General features: G+C 42.3%; 1 protein-coding gene across 1 annotated transcript in view; it reads right to left on the bottom strand.

Annotated features, from left to right (window-relative positions):
• Positions 1-612: 612 nt before the first annotated feature.
• The window catches only part of LOC106567116 (probable phospholipid-transporting ATPase IIA), a 42,771-nt gene continuing 23,932 nt past the window's right edge, over positions 613-19,451 (bottom strand). The window contains exons 16-28 of the mRNA XM_014136030.2: positions 18,989-19,081; positions 18,702-18,785; positions 16,886-17,056; positions 16,591-16,689; positions 15,192-15,281; positions 14,697-14,841; positions 14,342-14,406; positions 13,592-13,747; positions 12,775-12,839; positions 12,252-12,360; positions 11,989-12,046; positions 7,530-7,733; positions 613-2,796 (exon numbers count right to left, since the gene is read on the bottom strand). Coding sequence (XP_013991505.1) covers positions 2,660-2,796; positions 7,530-7,733; positions 11,989-12,046; positions 12,252-12,360; positions 12,775-12,839; positions 13,592-13,747; positions 14,342-14,406; positions 14,697-14,841; positions 15,192-15,281; positions 16,591-16,689; positions 16,886-17,056; positions 18,702-18,785; positions 18,989-19,081 — 1,476 coding nt within the window. The 3' untranslated portion in view covers positions 613-2,659. The remainder of the gene's footprint in view (positions 2,797-7,529; positions 7,734-11,988; positions 12,047-12,251; positions 12,361-12,774; positions 12,840-13,591; positions 13,748-14,341; positions 14,407-14,696; positions 14,842-15,191; positions 15,282-16,590; positions 16,690-16,885; positions 17,057-18,701; positions 18,786-18,988; positions 19,082-19,451) is intronic.

Below are 19,451 nucleotides of genomic sequence, written 5' to 3'. Positions count from 1 at the left end.
ATCCCTTTCTGACATTAGATGGTCAAAGAGACAGGGCATAGACTTACCCTTCCACACTGATGGCTACAGGATATGATTGTCAGAAAGTGTGGCTGACTGTATGAGGAGAGCAGCTTTTATTGAGTGTCAGGGACTCCCTCCTCTGGTGAAAATGAGACACAAACACTGATTTACATAAGGAAGATTTCCTCTACAATAACGGAAAGCCAAGGGAAAGGGGGATACCTAGTCAGCTGTACAACTGAATGCCTTCAACTGAAATGTGTCTTCTGCATTTAACCCAACCCCTCTGAATCAGAGGTGCTGGGTGCTGCCATAATCAACATCCACATCTTCGGCGCCTGGGGAACAGTGGCTTAACTGCCTTGCTCAGGGGCAGAACGACAGATTTTTACCTTGTCAGCTCGGGGATTCGATCCAGCAACCTTTCAGTTACTGGCCCAACGCTCTAACACAGTACAGCCTCAGTCCAGTCTGAGTATACTATAGGCCTAGTTTTACTGGAGGAATTGTTGTTCTTCTGTACCAAAACCAAGCACTTAAATTAACTCTCACAAAGCTAAACATATCAGAAAAAATTACAACAAAAAAGAATGAGAGAAATGACAATGGTTCTGTAACTAGAAAGGAAAACATGAGATTTATTTTATCACCACCAATATTCACAATTCAACACGATCCTCCCTTTTTGTTCTGCTAACTAGAGTGCAATTATACCAACACAAAATCATCAAGGTTAATAAATTAAACAGGTTATTTACAATTATGCAAGACAATACTTAAAAAAACAAAACTTCAAAACAGTCAAATAATGTAGTGTCATTCTACCACAATTGATGGTATGAAACTGCCAAAGTCCACATAAGAAAAAAAGTACAGCTGTCAGTTTTAACAAAATTCCTTGCAAGAAAAAGCATGTCAAATTCAAAGGGTTTGAATAATGTTTGAAACATCAACTAAAATAAGGAAAGATGAAGAGTAGGTCACAAAATACAAAATGCCTGTAATTCCAACTGAACAAGAAAAACTGTGAATTAGTAGTTATGACACCCTGTATGTACTCTGACACAAATTATTCACTAATCCTAACAGTAACCCCGTCATGGTATTAGTCTACATCTTTATAGTACATTAGCGAAAATAATAAAAAAAATGGGGACATTAGCCTACAACACAATGTAATTATTTACACTTTTTTGTACCAGTCGTCTCTCTTTCCTCTCTCCTCCTCTTCCCTCTCTCCTCCTCTTCCCTCTCTCCTCCTCTTCCTGAGGAATAGTATGTGAGGAATTCATTACATATTTTTCTTTAAAATGTGCACTAATATCTATTGAAAATCAACACATTCTACTGGGCCATTCACTCTGTGCAGGTGAAAATTGTTATCTTCTATTCCAGACATGTCTGTGAGAAGAGAAGAACTGGGAATTGTGGGGGCTCAGCTCTGGGTGAGGGGAGAGGGCAGACGGAGTGGTCAGAGTATTTTCAGCTATGGCTTGAATTGGCTTCATGTCATAACTAAAGTGAATCATGCAATGATACAGTGTGGCAAGAACTGGCGTCAGGAGTGGGCAGTGACCACGTGACAGGGTAGCCTACAGACTCCCTGGCCTAGCGGACACACGGCTAGTCTGACGGCCAAAGTGGAACATATGGCTTGGCTACAAATAGCATCCAGTTAGTGGCTGAATAGTGACCATGCTCTTCAGTTTAGACACAATCTATTTTACCAAACGTACAAAATGACAAAGACACAGCTTTTGACATCTGAGACAGTGGGTCATCATGCTATATTAAAGAACCAAGCCACCTCCACTTGGCTGGGTTGTAGTCGTTGGGTGACGCACAAACACATACACAAACAGAATTTGATCAGAGGTTAATCTCTAAGCCCCAGAACTGTTAACATAAAATTGCAACAAGTCCTTGAGAAACACTACTTCAGTACCAGTGTTCTCCATTAACAGAATGTGCCATAAAAAACACTTGAATTTGTAATACAACTATTATGTTGTAAAAAAAAAGTGGATATTAAAAACATTTAATTCCAGTGTATTTCACACTATATTTCCAATGGAACTACAATGATTACTCTGATAATGTACAATTTCAACATAATTACCATTTCAATGCATTTCAGACTGACATGCTTGTGTTGTTTTTTTATGCAAGTACTGTATGTTAGTCAAATCCAATCAAGTGATCCTTGTTAGTTCTCTAGGCCCGATGATTAGATACCAAACCTGATCTATATTGTTAATGAGTCCATGATTAAGAAGTGCACAGCCCTCTGTTAATTCATTATGGCACATACTTCCTGATGGTATTCACACATTTTAGACCTGTGACCATGATAAAACACAGAATTCCGGTTACGGTAACCACCAATCCAATCAGTCTGGAAACATACTCAGTCATACTTGTCAGTCTTTACATCTAAACAGGGGAAATATTGTAGACTTACACAACAACTTTCTTCTCAAAAAAACTTTTTTTTCTTCTCACACCATCTCTTCCAATTGCACATGAACATTTAAGAATAAATTAAAGGGGAAGGGAACCCTTTAGGTTCTTATAAAGCGCAGGCTCTGTTAGATGAGAGGTACGGAGGTGTGCGAGCAGAGATCTCTCTCCTCCCTATGCACAGAAGCAGGGCTCTCTAGGAGGTGAGCTTTGAGTAGTTGGGCGGTGAGAAGCGTCTGCGCAGATACTTGAGGATGTAGAGGGGCAGACAGCTCACCAGGGTGATGACCGTCACCTTCCACAGGAACGACAGCGTGGCGATAAAATATACATCTAGATACAGCCAAGGAAACAGAGGGCAGGATGGTGGGTCATTTAAACAAATATGTTTTATATATGAGGAATTGAGTAAGTACGACTTAATATAATCAGGTTAGTATGACTACTGTTTGTATTTCAGTTGCCACTACTCAGTTCATTTAGTGACTAGGGGGGAGACCTAGCAGGGAGACCTAGCATCTAAATATATGGCAGAAGAGGGAAATGGCTTGCCATGTAATTGACTTATATTCAAGCTGTTCCATTCAGGGAAATTATGTACCTTTGGTGTCACTTGTGACTTTAAAAAGTTTAAATGGCCTCTCTTTTACAAAAGAGGAAGACGAGAAGGGCACTTTTGACCACGTTCAAGTCATAATGCTCAGTGGTCTGAAACTGACCTTCACACCCCACATAAAGGCTTAAAGTAGCGTTTGGAAAAAGCAAATAGATACTGTGGAGTAAATGATCAGAATCTATACAACTACTGAATTTGTACACAACCAGCCTAGAAACCAAATCTGATTTTGTTTCTACAGTTGAAGTTGGAAGTTTACATACGCTTAGGTTGGAGTCATTAAAAATCTTTTTTCAACCACTCCACAAATTTCTTGTTAACAAAATATAGTTTTGGCAAGTCGGTTAGGACATCTACTTTGTGCATGACAAGTAATATTTCCAATAATTTTTTATTTCACTTATAATTCACTGCATCACAATTCCAATGGGTCAGAAGTTTACATACACTAAATTGACTGTGCCTTTAAACAGCATGGAAAATTCCAGAAAATGATGTCATGGCTTTAGAAGCTTCTTATAGTCTAATTGACATCATTTGAGTCAATTGGAGGTTTACCTGTGGATGCATTTCAAGGCCTACCTTCAAACTTTGCTTGACATCATGGGAAAATCAAAAGAAATCAGCCAAGACCTCAGAAAAAAAAATGGTAGACTTCCACAAGTCTGGTTCATCCTTGGGAGCAGTTTCCAAACGCCTGAAGGTATCATGTTCATCTGTACAAACAATAGTACGCAAGTATAATCACCATGGGACTACGCAGCCATCATACCGCTCAGGAAGGAGACACGTTCTGTTTCCTAAAGATGAACGTACTTTGGTGCGAAAAGTGCAAATCAATCCCAGAACAGCAAAGGATCTTGTGAAGATGCTGGAGGAAACAGGTACAAAAGTATCTATATCCACAGTAAAATGAGTCCTATATCAACATAACCTTAAAGGCCGCTCAGCAAGGAAGAAGCCACTGCTCCAAAACCGCCATAAAAAAGCCAGACTACAGTTTGCAACTGCACATGGGGACAAAGATTGTACTTTTTGGAGAAATGTCCTCTGGTCTCATAAAACAAAAATACAACTGTTTGGCCATAATGACCATCGTTATGTTTGGAGGAAAAAGGGGGAGGCTTGCAAGCAGAAGAACACCATCCCAACCGTGAAGCACAGGGGTGGCAGCATCATGATGTGGGAGTGCTTTGCTGCAGGAGGGACTGGTGCACTTCACCAAGTAGATGGCATCATGAGGAAGAAAAATTATAAAGATATATTGAAGCAACATCTCAAGACTTCAGTCAGGAAGTTAAAGCTTGGTTGCAAATGGGTCTTCCAAATGGACAATAACCCCAAGCATACTTCCAAAGTTGTGGCAAAATGGCTTAAGGACAACAAAGTCAAGGTATTGGAGTGGCCATCACAAAGCCCTGACCTCAAGCCTATAGAAAATTTGTGGGCAGAACTGAAAAAGCATGTGCGATCAAGGAGGCCTATAAACCTGACTCAGTTACACCAGCTCTGTCAGGAGGAATGGGCCAAAATTCACCCAACTTATTGTGGGAATCTTGTGGAAGGCTACCCGAAACGTTTGACCCAAGTTAAACAATTTAAAGACAATGCTACCAAATACTAATTGAGTGTATGTAAACTTCTGACCCACTGGGAATGTGATGAAATAATTAAAAGCTGAAATAAATAATTCTCTATACTATTATTCTGACATTTCACATTCTTAAAATAAAGTGTTGATCCTAACTGACCTAAGACAGGGAATTTTAACAAGGATTAAATGTCAGGAATTGTGAAAAACCGAGTTTAAAATGTATTTGGCTAAGGTGTACAGTGGGGGAAAAAAAGTATTTGATCCCCTACTGATTTTGTACATTTGCCCACTTACAAAGAAATGATCAGTCCAGAATTTTAATAGTAGGTTTATTTGAACAGTGAGAGACAGAATAACAAAAGAATCCTGAAAAACATGTCAAAAATGTTATAAAATGATTTGCATTTTAATGAGGGAAATAAGTATTTGACCCCTCTGCAAAACATGACTTGGTACTTGGTGGCAAAACCCTTGTTGGCAATCACAGAGGTCAGACGTTTCTTGTAGTTGGCCACCAGGTTTGCGCACATCTCAGGAGGGATTTTGTCCCACTCCTCTTTGCAGATCTTCTCCAAGTCATTAAGGTTTCGAGGCTGACGTTTGGCAACTCGAACATTCAGCTCCCTCCACAGATTTTCTATGGGATTAAGGTCTGGAGACTGGCTAGGCCACTCCAGGACATTAATGTGCTTCTTCTTGAGCCACTCCTTTGTTGCCTTGGCTGTGTGTTTTGGGTCATTGTCATGCTGGAATACCCATCCACGACCCATTTTCAATGCCCTGGCTGAGGGAAGGAAGTTCTCACCCAAGATTTGACGGTACATGGCCCCGTCCATCGTCCCTTTGATGCGGTGAAGTTGTCCTGTCTCCAGAAAAACACCCCCAAAGCATAATGTTTCCACCTCCATGTTTGACGGTGGAGATGGTGTTCTTGGGGTCATAGGCAGCATTCCTCCTCCTCCAAACACGGCGAGTTTAGTTTATGTCAAAGAGCTCCATTTTGGTCTCATCTGACCACAACACTTTCACCAGTTGTCCTCTGAGTCATTCAGATGTTCATTGGCAAACTTCAGACGGGCATGTATATGTATTCTTGAGCAGGGGAACCTTGCGGGCGCTGCAGGATTTCAGGCCTTCACGGCGTAGTGTGTTACCAATTGTTTTCTTGGTGATTATGGTCCCAGCTGCCTTGAGATCATTGACAAGATCCTCCCGTGTAGTTCTGGGCTGATTCCTCACCGTTCTCATGATCATTGCAACTCCACGAGGTGAGATCTTGCATGGAGCCCCAGGCCGAGGGATATTGACAGTTCTTTTGTGTTCCTTCCATTTGCGAATAATCGCACCAAATGTTGTCACCTTCTCACCAAGCTGCTTGGTGATGGTCTTGTAGCCCATTCCAGCCTTGTGTAGGTCTAAAATCTTGTCCCTAACATCCTTGGAGAGCTCTTTGGTCTTGGCCATGGTGGAGAGTTTGGAATCTGATTGATTGATTGCTTCTGTGGACAGGTGTCTTTTTTACAGGTAACAAGCTGCGGTTAGGAGGACTCCCTTTAAGAGTGTGCTCCTAATCTCAGCTCGTTACCTGTATAAAAGACACCTGGGAGACAGAAATCTTTCTGATTGAGAGGGGGTCAAATACTTATTTCCCTCTTTAAAATGCAAATCAATTTATAACATTTCTGACATGCGTTTTTCTGGATATTTTTGTTTTTCTGTCTCTCACTGTTCAAATAAACCTACCATTAAAATTGTAGACTGATCCTTTCTTTGTCAGTGGGCAAACGTTTTCCCCCCACTGTATGTAAACATCCGACTTCAACTGTATATAGAAATATTTTTTTCCTGACTTTACATGTGACCCATATCAGATCTGCTCATTCACACAGATGTAGCCTCTGAAGTAGCACACAAATGCAATGCTCATTTCCTGTCACTGTTCCTTTACATTTTGGGGGGGTTGTCATGGTAAAGGTCATGTCCAAAAAACAACATTTGAGCAAAAAAATCTTATCTGAGGGTTCCATCAGAGGTCACATATGGAGGATCGAGTTTGTATCAGGATTCAGATCCACATATGGAGGTGGTGTAAATAGGAAGTCAAAATATCAGATTCCATGTGTTTTTTCGCTGTTCACACATTAGGGAAAAGATCAGAAAGGTATCAAATAATAATAATAATGAATTAAGCTGCCTGTGTAAACGAAGCCTTATGCTTTTTAAGTGACAAACAAGTTTCTCTAAAAAATGTTTTAAAAAAATGTGATGTTCGACATGTGGTACAGTAGTTTCTGAGTTACAGCCTCTGTTTGGTCATAAACACAAAGACCTTGGCCAGTGTGTGTGTGTGTGTGTGTGTGTGTGTGTGTGTGTGGTAGTTGGAGCAGGAAACTAACATGAGGCTAGCATGCCGGTGGCTGGCTGCACTCCTCTGGTACTATTTGTTACTTTATTCACCTTTAGCAGGACTTCCTACAGGCAGTACATTCCAGGTCTCAGCCAGCCCAGGGCTAACTGGACACCAGAGGCTGTATGAATGGATAAGAGCCTGTCATCACTGAATACTGACGTACAAATCCAACGGCAGTAAAACTGGGAAAGTCCATTACAATCAAATCTATCACTGTGTACTTGTAAATAAAATTGTAGCTGCATTATTTTGCTTCATCAGTATCAAAATTCCTGACATAGGAATTATTTGGCCATTAAAAGTGTGGGGGTGTACGTATGTGTGTTTACGCACCTATGAACTTGTGCAGGAAGACGGGCAAGGCAATGTTACTGGCTAGGCTGAGAAATCTGTGTGTGAGCACGTGTCTGTGTGCGTGTTTGAGTACAGTATGCATGTTTACGCACCTATGAACTCATGCAGGAAGACGAGCGAGGCGATGTAGCAGGCCAGACTGAGCAGCTCGGCTACGATCATGAGCCAGTGCCATGTCTGGATGGTGAGCGCCACCATCAGCAGCTCAGTGAGGATCAGTGAGGTGAAGGAGATGGCCACGATGTGGACAAACTCTGACTCAAACAGCAGCAACGCCCCATACATAATGATACTGCCTAAGGAGCACAGAAAACAGGCAGCACAACGTCAAGAGCACTGCCACTGCATTGGTGTGTAGCTGTGCATGTTTTTTTTTGTTAATTGTCAAAATAATGAAATCAATCAATTAATCAGTAAATGAATCAAACAACCGGCAGACACTTTGGTGCCATTAAAAAGCATTATTGAGTGGCTACATACAGTGCCTTCGGAAAGTATTCAGACCCCTTGACTTTTTCCACATTTTCTTACGTTACAACCTTATTCTAAAATGGATAAAATAAATAAAAAATCCTCACCAATCTACTACACACAATACCCCATAATGACAAAGTGAAACAGGATTTTTGAATTTTTTGCAACCAAGCCATGAGGTCGAAGGAATTATCTGCAGAGCTCCGAGACAGATCTGAGGCACAGATCTGGGGAAAGGTACAAAAACATTTCTGCAGCATTGAAGGTCCCCAAGAACACAGTGGCCTCCATCATTCTTAAATGTTAGAAATTTGGAACCACCAATCAGGCGTTTATGGTAGAGTGGCCAGAAGGAAGCCACTCCTCTGTAAAAGGCACGACAGCTCGCTTGAAGATTGCCAAAAGGCACCTAAAGGACTCTGACCATGAGAAACAAGATTCTCTGGTCTGATGAAACCAAGATTGAACTCTTTGCCCTGAATGCCAAGCGTCACGTCTGGAGGAAACCTGGCACCATCCCTACTGTGAAGCATGGTGGCGGCAGCATCATGCCGTGGGGATGTTTTTCAGCGGCAGGGACTGGGAGACTAGTCAGGATCGAGAGAAAGATGAATGATGCAAAGTACAGAGAGATCCTTGATGAAAACCTGCTCCAGAGCATTCAGGACCTCAGACTGGGGAGAAGGTTCACCTTCCAAGAGGACAATCACCCTAAGCACACAGCAAAACGATGCAGGACTGGCTTCGGGACAAGTCTCTGAATGTCCTTGAGGGGCCCCGCAAGAGCCCAGACTTGAGCCCGATCGAACATCTCTAGAGACACCTGAAAATAGCTGTGCAGCGACACTCCCCATCCAACCTGACAGTGCTTGAGAGGATCTGCAAAGAAGAATGGGAGAAGCTCCTCAAATATAGGTGTGCCAAGCTTGTAGCGTCCTACCCAAGAAGACTCAAGGCTGTAATCACTGCCGAAGGTGCTTAAATAAAGTACTGAGTAAATGGTCTGAATACTTACGTAAATGTGATATTTCAATTTTTTTATACATTTTGCTTTGTCATTATGGGGTATTGTGTGTAGATTGAGGAGGGGAAAAAACTATTGAATACATTTTAGAATAAGGCATTAACGTAACAAAATGTGGAAAAAGTCAAGGGGTCTGAATACTTTGCTAATTAATTGTATGTACAGAACCAGCCAAAAGTTTGGACACATCTACTCATTCCAGGGTTTTTCTTTATTTCTCCTATTTTCTACATTGTAGAATAATAGTGAAGACATCAAAACTATGAAATAACACATATGGAATCATGTAGTAACCAAATAAAGTGTTAAACAAATCAAAATATATTTGAGATTCTCCAAAGTAACCACACTTCGCCTTAACAGCTTTGCACACTCTTGGCATTCTCTCAACCAGCTTCATGTGGTAGTCACTTGGAATGCATTTCAATTAACAGGTGTGCCTTGGTAAAAGTTAATTTCCTTCTTACTGCATTTGACACATCAGTTGTGTTGTGACAAGGTAGGGGTGGTATACAGAAGATAGCACTATTTGTTAAAAGTCCATATTATGGCAAGAACAGCTCAAATAAGCAAAGAGAAACGACAGTCCATCATTACTTTAAGACATGAAGGTCAGTCATTTCAGAAAATGTCAAGAACTTTGAAAGTTTCTTCAAGTGCAGTCGCAAAAACCATCAAGTGCTATGATGAAACTGGCTCTCATGAGAACCGCCACAGGAAAGGAAGACCCAGAGTTACCTCTGCTGCAGAGGATAAGTTCATTAGAGTTAACTGCACCTCAGACTGCAGCCCAAATAAAAGCTTCAGAGTTCAAGTAACAGACATCTCAACATCAACTGTTCAGGGACTGCGTGAAACAGGCCTTCATGGTCGAATTGCTGCAAAGAAACCACTACTAAAGGACACCAATAATAAGAAGAGACTTGCTTGGGCCGAGAAACACAAGCAATAGACATTAGATAGGTGGAAATCTGTACTTTGCGATTTTTGGTTCCAACCACCGTGTCTTTGTGAGACGTAGAGTAGGTGAGCGGATGATCTCCGCATGTGTGGTTCCCACCGTGAAGCATGGAGGTGTGATGGTGCTTTGCTGGTGACACTGTCTGTGATTTATTTAGAATTCAAGGCACACTTTGGGCTCCCGAGTGGCGCAGCGGTCTAAGGCACTGCATCTCAGTGCTAGAGGCGTCACTACAGACCCTGGTTCGATTCCAGGCTGTACCACAACCAGCCGTGATTGGGAATCTCATAGGGCAGCGTACAATTGGCCCAGCATCGTCCGGGTTAGGGTTTGGCTGGGGTAGGCCGTCATTGTAAATAAACATTTGTTCTTAACTGACTTGCCTAGTTATAGAAAAGGTTAAAAAAAAATATATATATATATATATATATTAAACAGCATGGCTACCACAGCATTCTGCAGCGATATCCCATCTGGTTTGTGCTTAATGGGACTATCATTCGTTTTTCCACAGGACAATTACCCAAAACACACCTCCAGGCTGTGTAAGGGTTATTTGACGAAGGAGAGTGATGAGTGCTGCATCAGATGACCTGGCCTCCACAATCACCCGTTTGGGATGAGTTGGCCTGAAGAGCGAAGGAAAAGCAGCCAAGTGCTCAGCATATGTGGGAACTCCATCAAGACTGTTGGAAAAGCATGCCTCATGAAGCTGGTTGAGAGAATGCCAAGAGTGTGCAAAGCTGTTATCAAGGCAAAGGGTGGCTACTTTGAAGAATCTAAAATGTTTATAACTTGCTTATAATTCGTTTAACACCTTTTTGGTTACTACATGATTCCATATGTGTTATTTCATAGTTTTGATGTCTTCACTATTATTCTACAATGTAGAAAAACGTATATAACAACAACAAAAAACCTTGAATGAGCAGGTGTGTCCAAACTTTTGACTGGTTCTGTAAATCACAAGGGTAATTTCAATTCATGTGGCAAAGGGAAAGTCTCTGCGACTATAGAGTGCCAAAATTAAGACAACACCTGTAACTGTAATGCTCAACCTGAACCTTGGCTCTGCTTTTTCTGTTATGCAACACTTTGCTATTATGAAGAAAAATGGACAACTGAAATACAACTAAGAAAGTTTTCAACACAGTACAACCAGACCTATAAATTTTGCATAAGAAAAAAAGGAGGGAATCGATGTCGCGATTTCTCACAGTTTCCCATGTCAGGAAGAGGAAAAGGAACTTTTTCACTTTCCATCTTTTTTTTTTAACGCTTCCATAACCTTTCTGATTGTTAATGTGACCTCTAAAAAGGGACGTAAAAACACACTTCCTGCGATTGAAAATGTAATTAATACCAACAGATCTAACATGGGATGTATCATAGTTCTGTATCGAATACAGCAGCATTCTCATCACATTGAGTAAAAATTGTGGAAGGGTCAGGGTCAGACAGAAGTCATTTTCCTGTTAGACATTCGTATACATTTGACAATAAAGTAACCTTCATCTCCTTATTATTCTTCTTTTTTTTTAAGCATACAAAACATTGCCTTCGTGGAAAACTGTAACGGAATAAATACCAAACAACCCACCAACGGCCTTAAACACAGAAACCAGGCCCACTCAATAGCAAAGAAGAAGGAAAAAGGATCATGGCTAAGGATCTTCCATCAACTGGAATATTCTGCTAAACAAACTATTTGGAGAGGGAAAGGTGGGAGGTAAGGCTTGAGCACTAAGCGGTAGACAAAAGGTTTAGGGGTGTAGTTTGGATGCTTCTGGCAACGCCTTTGCAACACAAATGGGCCGTGTGGTAAAACCACCTTAGGTTATTTAACATTTACAAAGCACAGACATAAATAAACTCTACTACTAGCAATTAAGAAGAAAGTGTGTGGGCTGGTGGGGAGCATCATGGATCCTACACCACAGGGCAGGGCAGTTTCTAAAGTAGTACCTGTGTGAGAGAGGCCTAAGGGATTAGTTGTTTTCCAACAACAAAACATAACATTCCTATCTATGGGAATGCATATCAATAGATACTCAAGCTACCGAATGTGTCATTATTTCCACAACCGACTTACCTTGATAAATACTTATTAGGACCCATATCAGAAACGTCTTAAAGGACAGAGGTCGACCCTGAAAAAGAGGAATATTCAGAACGATTTTAACAATGAATCCACACACAATAAGTACTAAACGTTTAATGAAAACTGAGATATGTGCAAATATGTGTGTGTAAAGTATTATCGAGGGTGAAGAGAAGTTTATGCAGTATGTATTAAAACAATGTTCCCTGTCATAACACAATGCAAATTACACAGCCAATAAAGACATGTATTACCTTCAGGAGATCCTTATATAACTCAGGATAGAGCATGGCTACTTCTGACTTCACATCTTTATCCAACACAAGGGAGAACACAGGGAACATGGTGTAGATGGTGGAGTAGCTAAAACAAAGAACATTCACAAAAATAATTAGCAGATTGCAGACGATAGTAGAGAATACTATTATTTTATTTTCAAAAAAACCCAAGTCATTTCTCAAGCACGTCATTACCAGACATTAACTGCCAGAGAACATTAACGGTAGGATGTAAAATACTTTACTTTCGGATTGAAGCATCACGTATGGTTATGTGCCTACTAATATTAATTCTCACAGATTTCAGTACAGTTCTCTGACCTCCATTCTAAGGCTGGACAGAGGGGGTTTTGATGAATCAGTAGGGTTCAAGTCATCTCATAGTAGTGTCTTAGCAACACTACGTCAACACAATCTAAATATCAACAAAACATGGAGCTAACACATAGCTGAAATGCCATTGTGATAAGCCACCGCTATTCAGAAAAGATCAGCTCACCCAATAATGAGGAACCCTTGGTAGAGGGGGACAGAGGCAAAGTAGAAGACAGAGGAGAACACAGCCTGGGGGAGGAAGAAGAGATCACGGATGAGTCATCATTACCGTATGTAGAACTCGTGTGCTTAACTTTGCATTGACAACTGTAATACACAACTACAAAACACCATTGACACAATTTGCCAAAACTATCTACACGTTACTTTCATCTAAAAATGAGTCAATTGATTGAAGTAATAGCTCTAAGAATAGTTTATAAAATAAATAATAAACCTATTATTATCATCACTCTGGGGAGGTACGACTTCTACTACGTAGTTTAGAACACTGACTAACACTGACTACTAGTATGATTCTACATGGTTTGAGCAGCAGCCAGACATTGAGCTGGGCCAGCTCATGCCCTATACCAAACAGTTAACAGCTGTGGCTGTGGGCAGCGTTAATTCGAGACACATGGGGGCCTCCCTATCGAATGAGTCTATGGCCTGGTGACTCACATGGCTTTCCCTTTTTCCTTGGTCTGGGAGACTAGCAGGCTGAAGAGCTGGATGCATGGGCTGTGGTACTCACAAGGGCTGAGGCTTGGGGTTGACACTGAAAGCTGTGGCCTCCCAGAAGAGCTCCTGGGGTCCCTTTCTCTGACTAACTCCCCACCCTGCTCCAACTCACTATGCCTGGCCCTAGGTACCCTCACTACCCACTGGAACTGGGGCTCTGGGGCTGGTTCTGCAGGGTCCCAAAGAATCTTCTGGCACTCCCTGTCCTGACTCACTCCACACCCCGCTCCACTCTTTGGTACCCTGGTCCTGCCTACCTGCATGGTGCTGATGCACAGGCTCCGGTGGATGACGAACTGGGAGAGGCCGGCAGACCTCTTGTAGCTGTTCCGCCCGTGGACCATGAGGAGTCGGCCCAAGTGCTTGAACTGAGTCACAGAGAAGTCTGCAGCCAGCGAAGCCTGCTTCCCTTCCTGTCAACAAACAACGTGGTGGTGGAAAATAAGAGAAATTTACAAAAAGTTTAGCAAAGGTCTTCTTTAACCAGAAAAACACTTTTTACGAGTGTATATAAAGAATAGTAGGTCCAAAAGTTTAGAGGAAAAGTTGAAACTAAGTGATCAACTGAAAATTGGAAAGGCCAAACTGCCACTTTGACTAAATACTATATAGTTCCCCATTTCTGCCAATAATTACTAACTATTGTGTTTATGTAGAGCTCTTGTCCTTATTTGCTGAATGGGTCAGAAAGAGCAATCTGTCAATGAGGTAGGAACTCTGCATGGTTGACCCGTCAGCACTACAGTTCAAGCAGTCCCAACCAGAAGAGAAAGACAATACCACTCTGTCACATTCATTTCCTCTACACCCATGACATGCTTTCACACAGTCAAAAAGGAATCATCTGTGCATGATATGACATAAACAAGTGACAAATGTATGTTAAAAAGACGCTCTGGCCAGATGGAAGCCAACTCTCAGGAAACACACAACACATACCGATGGCAGAGAGTGTGTGTGTTTGTGTGAAAGCAGTGTCAAGGCGACAGGGACAGAGAGATTCTTACTTTGCCCTCCACTCCCACGCCACAGTCAGCTTCCTGGATCATGCTGACATCGTTTCCTCCGTCCCCTAAGAGAAAACAAACATATCAGTGGAAGTGTCAGGAGAAATACGTCTGTTAATGTGACTCACAAGAGAGAGGGCTGTGTGTGTGTGTGTGTGTGCACGACACCCTTGATCTGACCTCTGCAAACTGTTTATCAAGACCACATCATGAAAACAATACCATTCAACATCCTTAACATACAGATCAGTAACCCTGCAGTGAAATGCCACTGGAGAGTTTCAGTGAGCTGAATTGTTAACACTGTAATGTCCCAATAGAGAAAAGCTTGGGGGCTGACACTGGGGAGACTCACCTACAGCGCAGGTGAGTTTGCCTGTGCGCTCCTGCAGCAGCCGGACTATCTGGGCCTTCTGGGTCGGAGCGCAGCGGCAACACACCACGGCAGGACACTGACACGCCAGCTCCATAAACTCATACTCATAGAACTTCAGACACACCTGCAAGAGACGCACAGTATGACAGACGAGGCTTGAACAACAAGCCAGGGGCCAACGACTGACTGTGGATTACGTCTGTATTTTTATCAATGATGTAGACTCCTTCCTCAACGTCTGTTACATTTATCTAGGAAGTTGTCAATTGAGACCCAAAACAATGCAGCAGTGTGATAGGATAAAACTCAAAACAAGCTGAGGGTTCTCAAGTGTCTCAGTTAGTCTAACATGGGAAAAAGTCTGACTCTTACCAATACCACAGCCACCACTAAAGGCCTCTTCAGTAACAGTGCTTTGGTTCGTCGTACACAGATAAGGTAAAGTGTTCAGAGTGAGGACGGTGCTCAGCTTACCTCCAGTGAGTCCCCTGATATGACCAGGGCACAGTCGTGTTTCCTCCGGAAAGCATTGAGCTCCAGGTGGGCCTCTCCTCGCGTCGTCACCTAGGACCACAGACAGTACATGGCTTACCATCACGGTCACAGACATACAGATAGCTATCTAACCCGCAGGAGTAGCTGCTCTCCTTACTGCAACTGTCATCCATACTCTAGATTAGCATCAGGGTGAACTGATCAACTGTCAACTGAGCATCCAAACCATAACCATAACTGAACATGTGATTTGAAATGCCAAAGTAAGTTATAAAACCATAAGGAGGACCAGCTCAACCATGGCTCATTTTGTGGGTTTCTATAGACTACTATTTATTACCAAATATGGAGGTTGATTGAAAACATCCCATAGTTTCTGCAACTCTATCAAACTCATATGTGGACTCAAAATTGAAAGAAATGTGGAACTGGAAATGACCACAAGACATCAATCTGTCAACTAATGTTCTGCACTGGTATGGCTATAGTCCTCTCCTATTGCCTGTTCATACGTCAAGTCATCAACCCAGGTGCCATTTGTGTCGAACCAGGAAGCCAATAGCAGATGCCCTGGCTATTGGTCAAATCAAAAGTCACAGCCCCTGCCCTGCTCCGCTGGGAGAAGCAAGGGGACTGTTTTCATGCTGTGCCAGCCATTGTTATCCTCTTCCAGTAACAACTGTTGTACACAACTCCTAACATTCCTATGGCAGGCAAGCTCTCCCTTTCTGCAACTGGAGATCGGCCAAAAGGGAACTCAAAGGACTATCAAAGCAGTAGTGCAGTTTGAGAGCTAAGCCTGCAAAACAAATTAGGAAGTTAGGTTCTCTGTCACAGTGTTCCCAAGGGAGTGGTTCAGCTGGTCCTTACCAGCCTGTTTCCAGACCTGGGTTCAAAAACTATTTGAAATCTTTCAAATACTTTGAGCGTTTGCTTTAGCCTGCCTGGAGCGTCGGGTTGGCAGGGTTTGTACTTTTGGGACTTATCTATTGGTTATATTGCAACAGGGAAGATCATTCAACCACATCTAAAGTATTTCAAATTATTTCAAATAGTATTTGAAAGCAGATTTTGAGAGCTCAGGTCTGTTTTACACTGGCCTGGATGCTCATTCCTGTGTGAGGTATTTATTGTTGGGCTTGCCAGCTATCCAGAGGATCTTGGCTGGGCTGGGGGACTACATAACCCCCACTATGGGCCTTCACCACACAGAGGATGGATGTCCCAATAAGGTCAGGGCAGACAGGAAACTGTGGATGCCCCTGTGAACTAGGAATGACTCCTTATGCTAAAGCTATTTATTCTAATCCACAATAAATATGGTATTGAAATAGCAGTGGTAAAACAGAAAAATGCCCTCTACTGCTTCTCCACTCACCGATCTAAAGATGTGGATGTCCTGGTTGCGGGTCACCAGATGGGCGTTCTTAGCCGTGCACGTGGCTGTTTCCAGCTTATCTCCAGTTAACATCCACACCTACACATGTAATAACAGTTTAAAAATGACATTTCTGTATGATTAACATTTTTGACTTTTCTTATCCACATTCAAACAATGACATAACAACAGTTAGAGGGCACAAATCCCAGGGATAAATAAAGTGTATTGAAGTTAACTGCTAAGTGTTGTTGCTATGCGGCAGTCTCCCTCTGTCCCGGTGACCTCCCCTGACCTTGATGCCTGCATTGCGTAGGATCTCCAGGGTGGGCCGTACATCAGCCTGAAGCTGGTCTTCTACCCCCGTCAGACACAGCAGCTCCATCTCCATCTCCAGGCTCTCGATCACCGTGGCAACCTTCAGAGACCGATCGTGCACACTCAGCTTGGCCTGGATGTATCGGGCCTGTGGGTGGAGAAAGTAGCAGGGGAGAAAATATGGAGAAAAGATTTCGATTGGATGCCTACAATATTGGAATATAGCATGTTGGAGTTGAACTAGATTGATTTATCAACTGTCAGACATACAAATTCGTCAAATGTAACATGTTCTGGATGGCCAGAGGAATAACAACATCGATCAGCAAGTAAACACCCAGTAGTCTCCAGCTCAGAGGGCAATTTTCAGTGTGAGATAAAGCAAAAACTATCTGAGTGACTCACTCAGGAACACAAACTCTGTGTGTGAGTCACTAAGCTAGTGAGTCACCACCGCCCACCAGCCAGCTCACAAAATTATACACTCCAGCAATGGGGCTGGGGCTGCAGGGGAGACACTGCCTGCCTCGCTCGCCCTGAGAATGGGTGTGTGTGTGATCTGAGCATCAAACAACAGGCTTTGACATTTAAAGAACAATGGTGAAAGTATCTGTGGAAACTATTTAGTTTTTGTATTTGTTGTTGTTGGCAGGTACTAGGTTGATATTCAGGACATACCAAAACCTGTACAGTGCGTGCTATGTTGAGGAATATAAACAAATTTGTTATACATTGAGTGTACAAAACATTAGGAACACCATAATATTGAGTTGCACCCCCTTTTGCCCTCAGAACAGCCTGAATGTGTTGGTGCATGGACTCTTCAAGGTGTTGAAGCGTTTCACAGGGATGCTGGCCCATGTTGATGCCAATGCTTCCCACAGTTGTGTCAAGCTGGCTGGATGTCCTTTGGATGGTGGACCATTCTTGACACACACGGGAAACTGTTAAGCATGAAAAACCCAACAGCGTTGCAGTTCTTGACACACTCAAACCAGTGCGCCGGGCACCTACTGCCATACCCCGTTCAAAGGCACTTAAATATTTTGTCTTGCCCCTTCACCCTCTGAATGGCACACATACACAAGCCATGTCTCAACTGTCTCAAGGCTTAAAAATCCTCCCCTTCATTTACACTGATTGAAGTGGATTTAACAAGTGACATCAATAAGGGATCATAGTTTCATCTGGATTCACCTGGCCAGTCTAATGTTTTGTATACTCGGTGTATATTGTCATCCTACAAAAAAAATATTTTACTGAAATCTCCTTGGGATTGTGAGGAGTGGTAACCAACACAATGACTAACTGGGGCACAACAACACAAGAAGAGGGATGTGCATCAACTAGTAAAAGTTAACAATTCATGTTGTTATAACTGATATAACACACTCGGTATCATCTTTCATTCTCAGACATCAAAATGAATTCGCATTCTCTTTACGACACCGTCATAATAAAACCAACACCATATAGGAATTAACCTACTGAGTCTTTATGACCTGCTATGTGGATGTGCTCGCAGAAGCCAACTGAAACCAAGATGGATACCCTGGGCTTCAGTCTCACTAATGAGTTTGCCAAATGGATATGAAACACTGAAATGTCAAGGTCACCGACGGCGGGCTTGGTTACTCAGGACAGTCAATTCATTCTCCATTAAACAACATCCTCCTCCTGTTGGCTTTGGTTATGGCACAGTCTACCCTACCGCTAAGTCCCGTACCCTATGGATCAACGTGATGACAGTTACATTTAAGCTCGTTCAAAGACAGAGAGGGAATGCTACTAACCTCAAAGTCTTGGTACTGTTCCTCTGTTAGAGACTTCTTGGAAACGACCAAGACCCTCAGACCTTCCCTAGCCATATTTCCACACTGGAAGAAAGAGCAAAAGTAACACTAAAATATTAATTTCAGAACAGAATGTTCAAACATACACAACGACTCCGAACCCCCCGCCAAAAAGGGTAAATTGACAGCAACCTCTAAAGATGACCTCAACACGATATATTCAAATCAGGGTGGTCTTTTATTCAAACTAAAATGACTTGTTCTAGACTAGAGGAAGGAAAACCTACCTCTTCTTCCAGCCAGTCGTTATACTGGACAATGCCAGCCATCACCACATCTGCACCCTTCATGTAGAAGCTAATCTCTCCTGTAGACTCATCCTGTAAAACAGACACTGTCACTACCTAAATTCCATGCTTGACAAACAAACTAGAAGAAAAACATTCACATCAATCAATAAGGTACATTCCGGGGTTTCCCCCTGACTCTCAGCATTTGTGTAGGGATGCACATAAAAATATGAGTTTATTATTCTCAGTTGGTTGCGTAGAAAGGGAAACTTAGTTTGGTCTCAAACATGTTTGAAAATATTTTCTTGAGGAACCCAAGTCCAACCCCAGGCTTCCTGAAGTTGAGTTATACCAGGTCTATCCAAGCCAACAACAATAGTTAGTCATGCAGACAGCACAGAGACTTAGTCATAGGGTTCATAGTCGGGTAAAGTCTTTTTCAGATCAGTCTTCGTCTTGA

This window comes from Salmo salar, chromosome ssa13, assembly GCF_905237065.1.
Source record: "Salmo salar chromosome ssa13, Ssal_v3.1, whole genome shotgun sequence".
Classification (NCBI taxonomy): Eukaryota; Metazoa; Chordata; class Actinopteri; order Salmoniformes; family Salmonidae; genus Salmo; species Salmo salar.
This window is presented reverse-complemented; position numbering and strand designations above follow the sequence as displayed.